Below are 19,007 nucleotides of genomic sequence, written 5' to 3'. Positions count from 1 at the left end.
CTCAAACAGCAGTAGATTTATTCAGATTTATCAGTAGCAGACTCACCAATTTTAAGGGCATTTAAATGGTCATTGGATAGACATTTGGACGTACATGGAATACTGTAGGTTAGATGGGCTTCAGATTGGGCTCACAGGTTGGTGTAACACCAAGGCCGAAGGACCTGCACTGCTTTGTAATGTTCTATGTAAAAAGCATCTTGCTGAGTAGACACTAGAAAGATTCGTGGCTGTTCTATTTTGTGAAATGGAACATAACCCTGTTTATTTTCCAAGAAAGATTTCCTGAATTCTTAGAATTTGATAAACCACTACAGATTTTTTTCATTTTCATTTGTACTATGCCAGCTTACAGAATGATTATGGAAATCTTGTTTTGCAAGAAAAGGATATTCTAGTTCAGATCGTACATCATCTAAGCGATGTGAAAACTCAATCATATCTTCTTCTTTGTGCTCATCAAATACTTTTAGTTGAATGTCCAATGCATCATTTTCAATTAATCTCAACTCCTGTGAAAATAAATTAACAAAAATAACAATTTCAGCCCAATTCATATAGCATGAGAAAAAAATTAATATCCATGTGGAAATTAAATTATTTAAACTTGCAGTATTAAAGCAATAATCTGTTAGCATTTTAAAGATTTCTGTATGCACTTAAATAATTTAAAATTGTATTGCAAGTAACTGAGAATGCACAATTTGAATTTTAAACTAAATGCTTGTTTTTTTTAAGAATGTATATCATTTTATTTCATGTTGGCTAAATGTTAATGTTACAAACATTGTTTACATATTAGAATGGGTATTAGAATGCATATGAGCATCTTATAGACAGATGTTATCAAGGTACACAATACTAGCCAAACCAACCTCTCAGCTGGATCAGTTGTATGCCATTAATATTACTGTTGTTTCGAAAAAAGGACAGCAACCAAAGAAAATTGACTTGCATATTTTGAGACTCATCCCAACAATTCATTTTTGCTTTCACTATTTTAATATAAACAATATTTACTACTTCATTATTAACTCCACTAATAAATATCTCTCCATTTCATAAAATTAAGATTGAATAATTTTTGTTTGGTAAAGATACTAAGGGTTATGGAACAAGTTGATGGAATTTAAGCACATGTTAGCCATAACCTAACTGAATGGCAGAACAAGCTCATTAGGATGAATACATAAGCGACAGTGTCCCATTTCCATCCTTTTGAGTTTTGGTTAACATATGAACAGAAGGTCAATCAAATACTACTATCATTGTAGTAAATGTTCTGTATCTCCAACTAGTGAAGAACAATTTTAGACAAGTATGTTGCTCTTATATTAGCTTTTACAAGAGATGACCATAACTATCATTATAATCTGTTCCACAGTACTTTCATTTAAACCAGTACTTTAACAAACTGAAAACTTTGATTTATTTTAAGTACTGTGTCACACACAATATCCTTCAAGCCTCAGTGCTGAAAGAAAAATGGATTCACAAGGTATGAGGTGGATCAGGGAGCTCTCACAATGAATAAGTAGCAGAAAAAGCACGTTATCTCTTGGGACATCTGTAATGAGATGCACTGAACAGCATTTTAAATGACAGTATGAACTGTTCTTTATAAAAGCTCAAACAAGTTCCCTCTACTCAATTCATTTCCATTTCCTTCATTCACCCATAATGATTACATACTTACTACCCTTCCAGTAATGTTTTCTTGATTTAGTTCTTTTTAACTTTACAAATAATTTTTCAAGATCTGAAACTTAACAAATGTTTGTGTTCTCTTTCCAAAGACTTTTTGATTGTATTTTACATACAATTACATCAATTTACTTCATCACCAAGCTGTCTGACATTTAGTAAGTCAATATACTTATGCAGATTTCTTCAGAATAAACCAATATTAATTTGCACTATCCTTACCGGCAGGATCTCTCTCAATCCACAACGCACAAATTCATTCCGTAAGTGTATTCTCAAATCTAAATCATCAGGAGTGGTCACAAGTGCATTAATAAGCTGCATACAAGCCACCTAGATATGGGACAAAATATAGAGTTGGAATCGTGAAGCATAAAATTAATCAATGTTACATTAGCTGAATATCTAATAATGTTGAGGTCAGGGTTAAGGCACAAATTAAACAGAACAGAAATTTGGAACCAAGTATACAAATTTTAGTACGAGAGTGCTTAACATGGACTAGTCACATTGGAAAGTTCACATTCTGTTTTCCAACACAGATGTCCAGAAGAGGCAGTAATATTTTGAATGACTTAATAGTTGCTTTAATTAAAATTATTGAATATTGTGGAAGCTAATAAACTGAGGCAAAGCTTTGACTGTTTAATTTAAATTAAATTGGGAATGACAGAAATGTACTAGGTATTGTCATTGCAAAATGTTTCATTCTCATTAACCAATTATTCACCACTCATATCCGTGTACTTGCAAGGTCAAGTACTCCATTGTTTTTCCTCATTGGTGACTCCATTGTTTTTCCTCATTGGTTTGTCCAGTCTGATTGCAACAACATTTGTGTTACATAGAGAGTTATACAGGAGCAGATCTGCATCTTGTGTTATTTATGTGAAGTCCGTTCTGCTATCTATGTGAGTTTAGTAATCAAGAGACAAGGCTAATGCTCTGGAGTCAAGGGTTTGAATCCCATCTCAGCAGTGAAATTAAAATTCAATAAAACAGCTAGAATTAAAAAAGTTAATTAATTGAATTAATTGAATCCATAAATCATCCTTAATTGTCCTTAAAACCTATCTGGTTCATGACTGCCCTTTAGGGAAGGAAATCTGCTACATTTGCCTGGTCTGACCTACATGTGACTGCAGACCCAAAGCAAGATGGTTGTATCAAAATCATTACAATGTCTTAAGAAAAGGTTTTCACAACCCTGCCAACCTGGCAAAAAGATCTGGAGGCTTGTGCCAACATTGGGAGAGTGATCCCGTAGGCTAGTCAAGAAACAGCCTGACACTGTCCATAAATCATGATTCTGTGAGTATGACTATGTTTAACAGAGCATAGTCAACATGCCTGAATATCTCCTGTCCCACTGGTAGGTCAGATCCATGAGAGATGGGAGCACAGTTGTATTCAATTAGGAGGGAGTTGCCTTAGGAATCCTTAACATGGACTCTTGATCCCGAGAAGTCTCTTGGTATCTACTACAATCTGAAACTTCTGGGTTCAGTACATACCCATTGCTACCATTACCATCAAGCTGAGAGCTCAACTTTTGACAATAAAAAGTGCAGGAAGGCACGTCAGGAGCAATACCAGAAATACCTACAAATAGTGTGTCAACCTGAGGAAGCAACAATGCTGGATTACTTGAGGCTAAACAGCAAAAGCAGCATGCTGCAGGGAAAAATATTGGGTATGGCATGTGTTAGCATGGATTAGAATGAAATAATGACGTTTAGTGAGCTTAACAAACAACAATCTTAACGTTTTTTTAAGATTCATTTTCCATTTATTCTTATTCAACAAAATTAGTTTGGTTAAAAAGAAGAGAAAGATACACAAGGAGGCTCAAGTTGAACAATATAGTAGACAGATAGAAGCTTATAAAAATACAATATGGTTGAACTAGCAGTGAACTAAGGCCTTATTTGGAGATGAAAGGTGAAGATGACCCTCTACCACATTGAAAAAACAAAGCAATGGGATTTTTTTTCCAAAGATGGGAATAAAACACAGGTTCTATAAAATAGATAGGGAATGGCTGGGAACTGAAATATTAGGTGCCTCTGCAAATTTGGCATGTGAGAAAAACAAGGTATAAGATCATAGAATTCCTGCAGTACAGGAGGTGGCAATTTGGCCTATCCCTTGTGCAATGACTCTTTGAAGAGCATGGATCAAGGAAACAAAAATAACTAAAAACATCAGATAGGAATGAGTTCAAGACCAGGTGGTGCTCATAAGGAAAAAATAACCAAAGATTATTTTTGCTCTATAAAGGAAAAGGAGGGATCAGTGCCTAAAGTTAAAAGAATTAGCTGGAATATTTGAGGAGTAGAGAAGCAAGATAGTAGTCAAAAAATCGTTAAGAGCTTTTATTTTATTTTTTTTTCTTTCTTGGGAAGTAGACATTACTGGCAAGATCAGCATTTTTTTTCCACAAACTCTAATTGTCATTGAGTAGCTTGGAAGACATTGTAGAGGGTAACCATGTTCCTAGAGGTCTGCAGGCACATGGAAGCTTGGCCAGCTGTGGAAGGCAAATTTCATTCCTGAAGGACACAAGTCAGCAGATGGGTTTTTACAACAATCCATGATAGCTTTGTGGTTTCCAGTTGGTTTCTTAGAGCAAGAGGTCAGTCAAATGTATGAGATATGTTAGGAGAGGAAAAGGGATCAAAGGGGAGAAACTAGCAAGTTCAGACTAGATCTAGGCAAGATCTAGGCAAGGAAAAGCACTGGATTTTATTTTTGTTCGCAAGAGAAGAGTGGCAACAAGGTTTGTATTTCTTGTCATTTCTATTTGCCCTTGAGAAGGTGGTAGTGAGCCACCACATTGATGCATCAAATCACTCAAATGATACTTCTGATGTACTCAAGTACACTAAACATTTTATTAGCCAGCACCTATGGGACCAGCAGTATTCCAATTGATCAAATATTCTGGATAATCAAAAGGTCTATATAAACAATGTAAAAACGCACACTAAGTAATAGAAACATAATTTGGGGATACACATATCATTGTTATATGTTAGTTACAGCACAAATCACTTAAAAATTAATGTAACTTTGCCTTAATTAAAACTAGCTAGCAAAGAGCCTTCTCACTTCCATCCTCAATTGGTTATTTGGACAGCATGGAAATCATGATATTGGAGGAGAAATTTACTTGAAATTGAATCAACTGTTGATATTTCATGTAGCCATTCTATTGAACAAGTATATTTACTTTGAGTTGAATAAATTTTTTAATTTATTGGACAGAGTAACAGTAAATGTCATGGTATTTGTGGTTTACAATTTTTCTGGTTTATGAAGAGTGCCAGTTCACAGGGTGCTGTAGTTTGCTGTGTTGCTTGCTCATGAGTGATGCATTTGTTTATTGCTGAAGATGAGCTATTTATTGAGCCTCCCCTCCTCCTTCTAGTTGTTTACTTGTCCTTCACCATTCACAACTGGATGTGGTACAAGTGCAGAGCTTAGAATTGATCCATTTTGCAGAATCCAATGGTTGCAGCTCTATTGCACATTTGCTATTTAGCACCTGAGTAGTCCTATGTTATGACTTCACCAGGTTGGCTCCATATTTTTGAGTAAGTCTGGTGCTGCTCCTGGCATACCCTCCTGCACTATCCATTGAACCAAGGTTTACCCAAGAATAAGGGACGCGCCAGGACATGAGGCTTCAGACTGTGGTTAATTATAATTTTGTTGCTGATGGTCCAGAGTGGTTCATGACTGTCCAGTTTTGGTTGGCAATTTTGCTTGAAGTCCACCCGTTAGAGGACATCTACAACATGAAGACAGGACTTCATCTGTTAAATGACAGTGCAGCAGTCATTCCAATTGATACTGTCATATACAAAAGAATCAGAGATTAGTAGTTTGGTGAAGATCAGGTCAGGTAGAATACTCTCTCTTGGTGGTTCCATCACCATTTCCCACAAACCTAGTGTAACATCTACAGCCTTTAAGACTCAGCCAGCTCCGTCAGTATTGATACTCCCTAAACAACTCTTTGTGGTGAGCACTGAAGTCTCCAAGAGTATATTCTGTGCCTTTGCTACCGACAGTATTTTATCCAGGGTGTTCAACACAGCTTGTACCAATTCATCAGCTTGAGGTTTCCTTGCCCTTGTTTGACCTGTGGCCAATAGACGTTATAGCATCCTAAGGGAAATGTTAAGGACTCCCAGTGCAACTCTTCCCCAACTATATACAATGGTGCCATCAGTCTGTCAGTGTATCAGGACGTACCCAGCGATGGTGATGGTGATGTCTAGCACAGTCATACCTTTCCACAGTGTCAGGCTATTGCTTGACTAGTCCATGGGACAGCTGTCTCAATTTCGGCAAAAAGCCCTCAGATATTGACAAGAAGGAATTTGCTGGCTTTGCATGGCTGCATTTGCTATTTTTCTTTTTGCTGTGAGGTTGCTGTTTTGGTTTCTGTCCTTCCTTTAGTCTTTGTAATGCTTTCACATGGTTGAGTAGCTTACTGGGCCATTCTAGAGGGCAGTTAAGAGTCAGTCATATTGCTATGGGTCTGGACTCACATATAAGCTTGACCAGAAAAGCAAGTAATTAGATTTGTTTTTTATTTCAGGTTAGCAACTCAAGCTCAGCATGTTAGTTTGGGAGAGAATGCTGCTTTTAAATGACTTCTTGTTTGATTTAGGGGATTTTACACAGGGACCAGTGTTGGTACTTCTCTGGTACTCTGACATGCCTGTCGCAAATTGTTCCAAGTTTTTGAAACATCTAAGACTGCACAGATCATCGATTGCCCAGCAAATTATGACTTCATTCTCAGGGTGGAAATCCTAATCCTCAAATACGTTGTTGCTTAGCCAGCCAAAGAATGAAGTGGCAGAGTAGAAGCAAAGGTGAATTTTATTGTTTGTCAGCCTTTGTAGAGATAGACTCTCAAGAGATGAAAAATAGTCCGCATTTTCCAGGACCTCTAGCAATGAGATGAAGTATTTTGCTGTAGGAGTTAGCTAGAAGATGACTTTAGTCATAGAGGCGTTTATTGGAAGTTCCACTTTCTTCAGAGAAGTCAACAATGATCTGAAGCTCAACTTCTGAGTTATGGCACACCACAAAGATCACCTGCAAAACAAACCTCAGTGGTTGAGCTTGCACTAGAGTTAGGCTTGGTGATTCTGTTTTGGATTGTACAGGTTGGTCATGTTCACCTCTGTCCTATAGATTATGACCATAGATATTGGGAATTTGAAGTGAGATGTGATTTTGCCACCAGCCAAATGAAGAAGAGGGATGGCTCAATGACACAATCTTGTATGACCCCAACCTTCAGAGATAGACTCTGTGGCTTTTCTGATGGTCAGGATCACAGTTTCTAAGTCATTGTGGACTAAGCGGAGCAATGGTCAAATTTCTGAGTGCATCAAATTATTGAGTGCAACCAAATTTGAGGGAGATATTCCTTTAGTCTTTGGACTGACAGAGTTTGAGCTTTTTTTAAATATCAAAAACAGCCATGTACATCAGTCGACCCTGTCAATTGAACTTGACTTGTACTTATCATGCACCAAATATCATTCAATGATGCCTCTTGAAAAGCAAAAGTCACAATGCAACTCTGGAAGGAGTTCTTCAGTCACTAGGAGAAAAGGGATTGAGAAGAAAGTGGTGAATGTGGGTACAATTACAACATTTAAAAGAATGTACATGAATCGGAAAGGTTTGGAAAGATAAGGGCCAGGAGCAGGCAGATAGGACTTGTTTAGTTTGGGAAAGGACCGGTTGGACCGAAGGGTCTATTTCTGTGCTGTATGACTCTATGACTCTGTAACTAAGCCACGGCTGTGAAACCTCTGGTCTATAACAGTAAATGTAACCTGGTGCCCATTAAATCAGAATTCACTAGATCCTAATGTCAACATGGATGAATACGTTCAGAACAAAAACAATACAATAGAGCAACATTTAAATTAATGTTGGGGAATCAGCCTCTGCACTTCAATGTTCCAATCTTCACACCACCTCCCAGGGCCAGCAGCACTCAACTAAAGAACCATCTACATTCAGTTAAATTTCTCTTTCAATTTCCGAATTCCTGAATGCGTGACAGCACAAGCTTCAAAGTAGCCAGTTGAACCATGATTCAGTAAATAATTAACATTCAAGGTGAATGTATGCCACATCTAATTGTGCCATCTCAAGAATAAACAAACCTTTAATTGAACAGAGGTGTCATGTAGACCTTCCACAATGGGGTAAAATCTTGCCCATTTCCTTAATTCCCCTGCTGTAGTTATGGCTTCCAAAACATTTTCAAGGCTTAAAGATAATTCAACAACAGTGTCAAATACAAAAACAATTGAGTACAACATTGTTGATCTATTATATATTATATAATTAAAGAAACTTTTAAAAATGGGCAACTAACTTGCAAACAAAAATTTTAATGACACAATAGATGGAAATATTGGAGGTGGAACAAACATGCCTTACACAGAGATACATTGGTCCAAATTTTCTGATGGCCAGTCAGTCATGAGTGCAACATTCCTGCAGAATCTCCATCACAGCACATTCCAAAAGGAATTGCCCATGGAATTGAAGATTCCACCGGGCAATTTCTCTATATCTGAAAACCTCCAGAAGTCTCCATTTAATATGGAGAATTCAGAAGGTTCCAAAGAAATTAAATGATTAATTACACAGGAATAGTTAGACTATTAACTATATAGTCTAATTCCTGAGTAACTGTTCAGCTGACCCCATACTGTATCAACTCCTGGAAGTCAACCTGTCTTCATCTGTTCCTGAACAAACAGTTCTTGACCTATTCTGGACATAGACCTTGTCCAGGAGGAGCTTAAAAATGTGTTGCTGGAAAAGCGCAGCAGGTCAGGCAGCATCAAAGGAACAGGAGAATCGACGTTTCAGGCATAAGCCCTTCTTCAGGAATGAGGAGGGTGTGCCAAGCAGGCTAAGATAAAAGGTAGGGAGGAGGGACTTGGGGGAGGGGCGTTGGGAATACGATAGGTGGAAGGAGGTTAAGGTGAGGGTGATAGGCTGAAGAGGGGGTTGGGGGCAGAGAGGTCGGGAAGAAGATTGCAGGTCAAGAAGGCGGTGCTGATTCTGAGGGTTGGGACTGAGAAAAGGTGGGGGGAGGGGAAATGAGAAAGCTGGAGAAATCTGCATTCATTCCTTGTGGTTGGAGGGTTCCTAGGTGGAAGATGAGGCGTTCTTCCTCCAGGTGTCGTGTTGCCATGGTCTGGCTATGGAGGAGGCCAAGGACCTGCATGTCCTTGGCAGAGTGGGAGGGGGAGTTAAAGTGTTCAGTCACAGGGCGGTTGGATTGGTTGGTGCAGGTGTCCCAGAGGTGTTCTCTGAAACGTTCCGCATGTAGGCGGCCTTGTCCACCCCTAAACCCCACCTCTCTGAACCTGAATTCTTTTCCCCACTCTGGAACAGACCCCACTTCACTTTCTTTGGAGCCAACCCTTGTTCACTTTCTCCAGACCTGAACCATTTCTTCCACTTTGTATCCTCCTCCCACTCTAGATTCATTCCTCTCGCTCACTGCCCTTGATCCCCTTGAACTCCTGGGACATGGCTGAAACTCACTTTTTAACCCTCCACCAACGCACTCCTGACCTGCCCCTACTTCCCACACACCCTCCACTTCCCTGTTCACGAAATGATCTGCACATATACTGCTCCATCACTGACCTCTTCTTACCCTCCACCAGCCTTGGTCCATCTCTTGGGACCATATCCCAACCTGCCCCACCAGACCCAGTTTCTCATAGCTACCCCACATGAACACAGTGCATCACTTGCCTGGCCTTTTGGTTGCCTGGCACTCTATCCCCAACCCAGATGGCATCTTAGCAACCTGAGCCCTTCCCGCTTGGCTTCCTATTTACTTGACACACACAGGCTCTCTGTGTGAGATTGCCATTCCTTGGCAATTCTGGCCCTTTGTTAGAAGTTAGAGTTAGAGAGACATGCAACTTAGAAACATTCTCTCTTTCTCTCAGTGTGTAACCATTAAAAGGACAGCAGTTTATCAAAGGGACATGTTTTAATGCTATACAAGAACTGATTTTCAACTTGTAGATTATGAGCGATAATCTTTCCTATTTGGAAGTCAAAGCAGTATATGAAGAAAAGTTAGAAATGAGAACAGGTATTAAGCATGTTATCAAGCTCAATAATTCTCTAACAGTAAAATCTGATCTTACTTCAGACAACACCAATGTTTTGCGTTTGATGAGCTTGCTTCACAATGTCTTGATAGCCATTCCAATCTATTTTCCTTAATTCCATAATCTAAACACACTGAATTATACAGCGTTTTTAAAATTAATCACAGAAGTTTTCAGATAGGATGTTGACCTTCCAAATTCTTGTTTTCTTTTTCTTACTACGTTACTGCGTCTGATTTTCTTCCAAACTATCCAAAAGAATATACTTCATGATTTTACTTGTTCTTGAGGAAGGTTAAAAAAATATGGTTTTGCCTTATATTCCTACTCACTTCTGACACTCAACTCCTCTAACCAATGCTCAGCTATTCAATTGTGAAAATAAAGCTATGAATATTTCCTAAAATATATTGCACATTTCTTATGTTCCATTTTGTTTAAGAACGCTAAGACTAGGACCTTGAAAGGGACTTTCTATTTGAAGGAGTACTCACTGCTCTTCCTTTAATTACATATTTGCTTTTCTTTCCAATTTTTCAAATCACACTTTACGTCAAGATTGTACTTAAAATAATTCATGCCTAATTAATAACACATGAATAATAATTTATCAACAGAAAGCGTTAATATTGTATGTTGATTTTGTTTTCCATTGCTTTTTAAATGCTGAATTAACAACTATACATGTAACATTCCATTATCTTTTCTCTTTCAAATACTGAGCAGATAGTTAACATATATTTAGCATATTGTCACCATAAGCATGCTATACCATGATTTATTCAGTAAATTTTGTAAAATCTATAACTATGACTGTCAAATCCATTTCTGCTTTGTAGAAACTAATAAAATTACTCTTATAAATACTCTAAAGCAATAATAAGATCAAGATAACTTAATATGTGTATCACACGTCAACTTTCTCTCTCATCAATGCTTTATCAGCTATCAATGGTCAAAACTCATGAACTTTTATTGAGGTCAAACATTTTCGCAAAGTAAAGGCAGCAAGTGCATCTATAATGAATGGAAAGATGCTGTCGTGAATCAAAAGGACAGAAGACTCTTGGACCACATCCTAGGACTGGAAAATAAGTTGGTAAAGTAGACAAAGGAAATTTGTATTTTATCAGCCAAGGCACAGAGAGAAAGGTTAAACATGCTATGTCAAACTGCATAAATCACTAGTTGGGTCATAGCTGGAATGCCATTTGCAGTTCAGGTCCCTACACGATAGGAAAGATGCAATGCCTTTCAGATGGTGCATGTAGATTTCGGGCAATAATACCTGGACTGAAGAATTTTAGGTGTGAGGAAAGATTGAATGGGCTAAGGTCATTATTTTGGAGCAGAAGAGTTGAGGGGAAACCCATCAAAGAATGAAAAATTGAGGGGTCTAGATAGAGTGGACAGAATGCCCTATACCCCTTCACTGAAAGACTCATAACCAGGCCTAAATGGTATGAGGTTTACAGGTGATTTGAGGAGAAAGATTTCACCGGGATGTGATGAGGACTTGAAATTCATTGTCTGAAAGCTTGATAGAGGGTAGAAATCTGTATTTAATTTAATTGAATATGCACTTGAAATGTAGTAACCTACAAGCTATAGAACAAGAGCTGGTAGGTTGGATAAGACTGGATGATTACTAGTAGCTGGCACACAATAGATCAAATGGCCTTTTTTCGTATTTTAAGTTTCTATGATTCTATACATAGTGAAGAAAACACTTAACTACTAATTGTGATAAATGGATGCAAACTGCAATAACATGCTAAAAGCACAACTAATGTGTTGACAACAAATATAATTGGAATTTAAAACAGAGCGGATGAGCATTAACTGCAAACTCTTCCAGTGGAGGAAAAACCAGTATAAAAAAATCACATTACCACAGGAATTAGGTACAAATTTTCTTCCCTCGTCCTTACATTGTGACAATGCATAATAAACAAGCCCAATTAACACAAGTAACATTATGTCCTCTGATGTTTGAAACAAATCTTCTGTTAAAAATAAATATCATCATATAACAACGTTTTCAGAACTGGCAGCAATTAATGCATATTATTTCTTCAAATGTCCTGTATAGCAATGCTGCCTCCTGTGAAACTCACATTCAATAGAGGTAACAGAAAAGATCACCCACTTACATATTTTCTTCTCCCACAATACAAATTGCTGACAGAAGCTTGATTGCATCTGTCATCATGGTAGGCTGCCTGGGATCAACAGCTCTGGCCAGCAAGAATATACTTCGTTCTTCTTCCAGGATTCTTTCCAATCCATACTAAAATTAGTGAGGTGGCAAATTTATTGCATATTAGTCACAAAGTTACGTTTTCAAATTCACAGAGTAATTTGCAATCAATACTAAATAAAGGAATTTGTTTTTTCTCTCTAATCAGTCAAATGGGCTTACTACAGACTATTAGTTGCAGCTCAAATTGTCTGCTGTCTTTGCATATGCAACAACTTCATTTTGACAACTAGGCAAAGGATACATAAATTGAAAGATTTGGACATGTACTCCATCGCATTCCGCTGGTCCATCATATTTTCATTTTAGAAAACATACACACAAAAACTTCAAGTCAATCTTTCCAGGCTTTCATGTATTCTTCTTTGTAATCAAAAGCAACACTCAATTTTTCAGGAAAAATTAATTGCTATTTGTAAAAAATCAATATCCATACATTCAATGAAAAGTCTGTATTAGAACATTAAACTTAACGCACTAAACAAAGACTTCAAAATGATAACTTTAAAATAAAGTTCATTATTTAGTACAAATGAGAAAACATAAGGCATCAAATCTAGCAAATCTGAAATAATATCAAACATCACAGCAATATAATGTCATTAAGTTACCTTGTTGTTCATGAATGCTCTCAAACACTGAATCACTTTATGTTGACTTTTGCGGTCATTTTGTTCTTGACTATGATGAGGATAAAACAAAATATTTATTTTAGTTCAGGAAACAAAAACGATTTCAAAAAGCAGATGATCAGGTAACTTAAATATGGCATTAGAAACTGCACTTACTTCCTTGTGAGTAATTTCTCCAAGACATCCAAAAGCTGCTTTAAACCTTCATTTCCAAAGCTTCCAACCCAACTGAAAACAGAACAGAATAAACTGAACCAACAAACTAAAACATTGGGAAGTCCAGAAACCTCAATCTCAGCAAAGTACTGAATTGGTTTCAAAGAAAAAAAAGATTTTATTTAATATTGAAGAATTTTTATTGATATTATTTTCCACTATCAGGTGTGAGTCGTAATGACTAAGCAGCATATATTAAAATAACTTGCTTCATGTGTTTTAATTGTTCATAGAAACCAGAGGTGAAATTCAGTTTACAAGCCAAGCAGGGGATGGGGTTGGGTTGGTGATAGCAATCAGCCTTCTCACTCATCCGTCAGCTTAGGGCCTTATTTTCTTGAACGTATTTAACAAATTCCTCCCCATCCAAGCCCTGAACATGATGGCAGTCCCAATCTATGTTCGGAAAGTTAGTCTCCTACTATTACAACGTTAGTATGCTTACAGATATTGGAGATCTCCTTACACATTTGTTTCTCAGTTTTCCACTGACTACTTTGGGAATGTGGGCGGCACGGTGGCACAGTGGTTAGCACTGCTGCCTCACAGCGCCAGAGACCCGGGTTCAATTCCCGCCTCAGGCGACTGACTGTGTGGAGTTTGCACGTTCTCCCCGTGTCTGCGTGGGTTTCCTCCGGGTGCTCCGGTTTCCTCCCACAGTGACAAAGATGTGCAGGGCCAGGTGAATTGGCCATACTAAATTGCCCGTAGTGTTAGGTAAGGGGTAAATGTAGGGGTATGGGTGGGTTTCGCTTCGGCGGGTCGGTGTGGACTTGTTGGGCCGAAGGGCCTGTTTCCACACTGTAATCTAATCTAATCTAAATCTAATCTACTTTTTCTGGGGGGGGGGGGGGGGGAGCTATAGTTCAATCTCATCGAGGTAATCATCCTCTTCTTATTTCTAAGGTCCACATATAGTTTCACCAAAAGTCTAAGATTCCCAAAGGAAGGCAAATAAGGGCCTGATTGGGATTTAATACTGCCATTAATCAAAGAAATGGCGCCTGCAGGATTGCCAGTGTCTGTACAGCCAGTAAACGGGGCCATAGGCAGTCATTAAATTCAGCTCCACACTTTAACTACAAATTATTTGTGCCAGGCATTGCCACAGCAAATGCTTAAGTCAGTAAATGTCAATATTTCTATATGAAACAGATAAGCACTTATCTATCTTTCAAAAGAAAATATTGCAATGTACAATACATTCTTTTAAAATAAAGTGTTAAATATATTTTCTCCTCATTGGAATGATTTTGCACCAATATCTTTTACATCAAAAAATAAGTTGTGGATAGAGAGGAACCCAATCTGACTTTGGGTCTGATATAAAATTGGGCAGACTTCTCATGTTCAAGTTCATATTGACAATGTCAAGCATTCAATACAGTTTTTAGACATGAATGTAGAGCAGGTATTTCAAAAATGAACGCCTAAAATCATTTACCCCTGTAGGTAACAATTGCTCAATTATTACTTTATTTTCTCGTTAAAATCTATACATAATAATTTTTTCCAGACAATAATTTTTGTTGTAAAAAATATTTGACAAAACCCTGGGGCATGCAGAAACTCACTGCATACAATTGCAACCTATTGCATTTCCCAAGCTCTATAATCTGTAATTAATTTATGCAAAATATATATTGATACAACAAAGCCAATCTGGTGAAAATAGAATAAAACTATATAAGTTCTATTCTGTATTTTTCATGATTTGAGACATGTACTTATTCTTCAGTGAATAAGGGCAGGCCAAAAACATTGTTATTAGCTTTAGCTCGATGTAATAATATGAAAGTTATTGTCATTGATAAGCAATCACTAACGAGGCTGATGGTCCACCCAGGAAATCCTGTGTCATTGCTCATGGACTTTGTGGGTCCTTGTAGAGCTGATGAGCCTGATCCTGGACCCACATCTCTGACCACACAGTTGGCAGGTGTTTCTGGGAAGTGGAAGTGGTCCTTAGCCTTGAAATTATTGCTATTCTTTTTTCCCTGTCCTTTCCTGTACTCCACTGAGCATTTTCAAAGAATCGTGTCCCTTCATACAGGAGTTTTCTCCAAATTGGTTTCTTCCAAACGAAGGTCTCCCTTGGATTTCTTGAGGGAAGCCTTCAGAGTCTTTGAATTGCTTCATGCATCCTCCTCTCGCTCAAATGCCTTTCTTGAGTTGGATGAAGACAATTCACTGTGGCAATTGAAACTCAGGCATCCTAAGCACATGGACAGCCAGCGAGGTTGGTTTCGATTAATATGGCCTCAATGCTGATACTCTTGGCTGCTTTAAGTACACTTGTCCTCCCAGTTGATGCATCAGACAGAATCTGTCTCAAATGGCATTGATCTTAAGGGCCTTGAGATGGTGTTCAAATGTTTTTGGAACCAGCTAGAAGAGTCAGAAGGATGACTGCTTTATACACAAGGGTCCTGATATCAGCACAGATGTCACAGTCATCGAAGACTCTCATTCTTCAGCATTCAAAGGCAGTGCCCACTGATTAGATGCAAAGTTGAAGCTCTGCATGGATATCAGTCTTAGATGAAAGGTAGCTCACCAGGTCAGGGAAACGTTCCACGTTTGGGAGAATTTCTCCATTGATCTTAATGAAGGAATGGACCGGAACTTGATAAAGGATTTTAGTCTTATTGAGGTTGAAGCCGAGAATAGTTCTTTGCTAGGCTTTCATGAAGGCACTAAATCAGGCTTGACGATTCTCTTCTGAGAAGACAGAGATGACCTTGTTATCCACAAACAAAAGATCCACAAGTGGGGTCAAATTCATTAGTTCTGACCTAGTTCTGACTGGTGTCCAGTTCTCGGACAGAAAGACTCAGTTGGATCAACTACAAGTTGACAGTTATTCTGGCATAGATAGATCATGTCAAGAGTTCATTCAGATACTTGGAGGTTATAATCACCAACAATCCAGTTAGGAGCAAAATCCTATATTGCCTTCCGTGATTTATATTACCTTCTGGGTGGGAGAACATTGCAATCAGTTTCTTTTTTGCACAAAGGTCTACGAGGTCCATCAAGGCCAAATTCTGAGATAAAATTTGACACAACAGATAGCATTTGAGAGGAAATTTAAAGGCTAATAAAGTAATAAATAATAATAGGGAGTAAGTACATACTCAACATGGAAATCAAAGAATCAAGGCATATTTCTCAAAATTAATTGAAATCAGGAACAAACTCAGATTCGGAGCAGTGAGACAAATCAACAGGGATTTTATACCTCAAATGTTCCTGTGATTCATGATTAAAGTCCTGAGGAACAGAATAAAGTTGGTCGAGTATTAAGTTAAAAATCACACAACACCAGGTTATAGTCCAACAGGTTTAATTGGAAGCACACTAGCTTTCAGAGCGACGCTCCTTCATCAGGCGATTGTGAGTATTAGATAGAGTAATAGATAGGTCGAGTATTAGATAGGGATAATGTGCAGGAACATAACACAAGGCATAGAACTAACAAACCTAAAGGTCAATTTTCCAGTGTAACCTGGAACAAATGCAAGCACAGTCATAATATGGAAACTGGACTTGCTGAGAATCAAAATAGAGGAAACCTCAGATTTATAGGGGGCAGAGCGGGAAACAAGCTAGAAGAGCACTGAAATGAGTGAGTCCAGAAGTAAAAGAGGCATAAATGGGGGTTTCAGCAACAGATGAGCTAAGATGTGGACATAGGCCCTATTAGACGTGGCACAGGATCAGACAGAACACCAAGGTTGAAAGCTGGCTTGATCACAAATACTTTGCAGGGCAAGTGCTGGAGTCAATAGTAAGGGAATAGAATCTGGAGCAAGGACAGAAAACCATGTCTTTAATGTCCCCAATATTTAATTGGAGGAAATTCCTGTGCCTCCAATACAAGATATCAGAAACGCAGTCTCAAAATTTAGCAACTTGAGGACTCCAGACTCAGAGTCCTACAGCACAGCCCAAACTGGTCCACACTAACTCCATTTCCCAACACTTGGGCAATATCATTCTAAACCTTTCCTATCCATGTATTTTGTCCAAATGCCTTTTAAATGTTATTGATGTGCCTGCCTCAACCACTTCGCTACATACCACCCTCTGGGTAAAAAAGTTGTCCATCAGCTTCGCTTTTATTCTTTCCTCTCTAGCATGGAATGAGCTGCCAGAGGAAGTGGTGGAGGCTTTTACAATTACGCCATTTAAAAGGCATCTGGATGGGTATAGGAATAGGAAAGGTTTAGAGGGATATGGGCAAATGGGACCAGATTAATTAAGGATATCTGGACGGCATGGACGAATTAGACTGACTGGTCTGTTTCTGTGCTGTACATCTCTATTACTCTATGACTCTATGATACCCTCTAGTCCTCGATTTTCCAATCCAGGAAAAAAGGCTGAGTGCATTCACCCTATCCATGCCTTTCATGATCTTTGACACTTCTAGAAGGTAGAAGACAGAGGGTGTTGGTGGAGGGTTGTTTTCCAGACTGGAGGCCTGTGACCAGTAGAGTGCCATAAGGATAAAAGCTGGGTCCTCTACTTTTTGTCATTTACATAAATGATTTGGATGCGAGCATAAGAGGTACAGTTAGTAAGTTTGCAGATGACACCAAAATTGGAGGTGTAGTGAACAGCGAAGAGGGTTACCTCAGATCACAACAGGATTTTGACCAGAGGGGCCAATGGGCTGAGGAGTGGCAGATGGAGTTTAATTCAGATAAATGCGAAGTGCTGCATTTTGGGAAAGCAAATCTTAGCAGGACTTATACACTTAATGGTAAGGTCCTAAGGAGTGTTGCTAAACAAAGAGATCTTGGAGTGCAGGTTCATAGCTCCTTGTAAGTGGAGTTGCAGGTAGATAGGATAGTGAAGGAGGCGTTTGGTATGCTTTCCTTTATTGGTCAGAGTATTGAGTACATGAGTTGGGAGGTAATGTTGTGGCTGTACAGGACATTGGTTAGGCCACTGTTGGAATATTGCGTGCAATTCTGGTCTCCTTCCTATCGGAAAGATGTTGTGAAACTTGAAAGGGTTCAGAAAAGATTTACAAGGATGTTGCCAGGGTTGGAGGATGTGAGCTCTCAGGAGAGGCTGAACAGGCTGGGGCTGTTTTGCCTGGAGAGGCTGAACAGGCTGGGGCTGTTTTGCCTGGAGCGTCGGAGGCTGAGGGGTGACCTTATAGAGGTTTACAAAATTATGAGGGGCAAGAATAAGGTAAATAGGCAAAGTCTTTTCCCTGAGGTCGGGGAGTCCAGAACTAGAGGGCATATGTTTAGGGTGAGAGGGGAAAGATATAAAAGAGACCGAAGGGGCAACTTTTTCACACAGAGTGTGGTACGGGTATGGAATGAGCTGCCAGAGGAAGTGGTGGAGGCTGGTACAATTGCAACATTTAAGAGGCATTTGGATGGGTATATGAATAGGAAGTGTTTGGAGGGATATGGGCCGCGTGCTGGCAGGTGGGACGAGATCGGGTTGGGATATCTGGTCGGGATGGGCAGGTTGGAGCGAAGCGTCTGTTTCCATGCTGTACATCTCTATGACTCTATAAGATCTTTCCTTTAGCCTATGCGCTAAAGGAAAAAGTCCTAGCTTGTCTGACCCCTCCCTATAACTCAGGCCCTTGAGTCCTGGCAACATCCTTGCAAATTTCTTCTGCACTCTTTCCAGTTTAGTAATATCCTTCCTGACCAAAACTGAACACAATACTCAAGGTGCAGCCTCAGCAACATCCTGCACTACTGCAACATAACTTCCCAACTTTTTTCTCAATGCCCTGACTAATAAAGACCAGTGTACCAAAAGCCTTCTTAATTGCACTGTCTACCTGTGACTCCACTTTCAGAAAACCATACACCTGAATTCCAAGGTCCTTCTTTCCATTACACTCCTTAAGGCCCTACCATTCACCATGAAGTTCCTACCTTGATTTGACTTTCTAAAACGCAAGACCTCATACTTATCTACATTAAACTCAATTTGCCATTTCTCACCCACTTCCCCAACTGATCAAGA

The 19,007-nt window shown here is 38.8% G+C and overlaps 1 protein-coding gene across 2 annotated transcripts in view; it reads right to left on the bottom strand.

Moving 5' to 3' along the window:
- Positions 1 to 19,007, bottom strand: part of LOC122550431 (protein diaphanous homolog 3-like) — a 577,944-nt gene that overhangs the window by 425,472 nt on the left and 133,465 nt on the right. For both annotated transcript variants that reach the window (XM_043691160.1, XM_043691161.1), the window contains exons 6-11: positions 12,942 to 13,013; positions 12,765 to 12,834; positions 12,047 to 12,183; positions 7,908 to 8,013; positions 1,927 to 2,037; positions 394 to 512 (exon numbers count right to left, since the gene is read on the bottom strand). In XM_043691160.1, coding sequence (XP_043547095.1) covers positions 394 to 512; positions 1,927 to 2,037; positions 7,908 to 8,013; positions 12,047 to 12,183; positions 12,765 to 12,834; positions 12,942 to 13,013 — 615 coding nt within the window. The remainder of the gene's footprint in view (positions 1 to 393; positions 513 to 1,926; positions 2,038 to 7,907; positions 8,014 to 12,046; positions 12,184 to 12,764; positions 12,835 to 12,941; positions 13,014 to 19,007) is intronic.

The sequence above is a fragment of the Chiloscyllium plagiosum genome, chromosome 6 (assembly GCF_004010195.1).
Source record: "Chiloscyllium plagiosum isolate BGI_BamShark_2017 chromosome 6, ASM401019v2, whole genome shotgun sequence".
Classification (NCBI taxonomy): domain Eukaryota; kingdom Metazoa; phylum Chordata; class Chondrichthyes; order Orectolobiformes; family Hemiscylliidae; genus Chiloscyllium; species Chiloscyllium plagiosum.
This window is presented reverse-complemented; position numbering and strand designations above follow the sequence as displayed.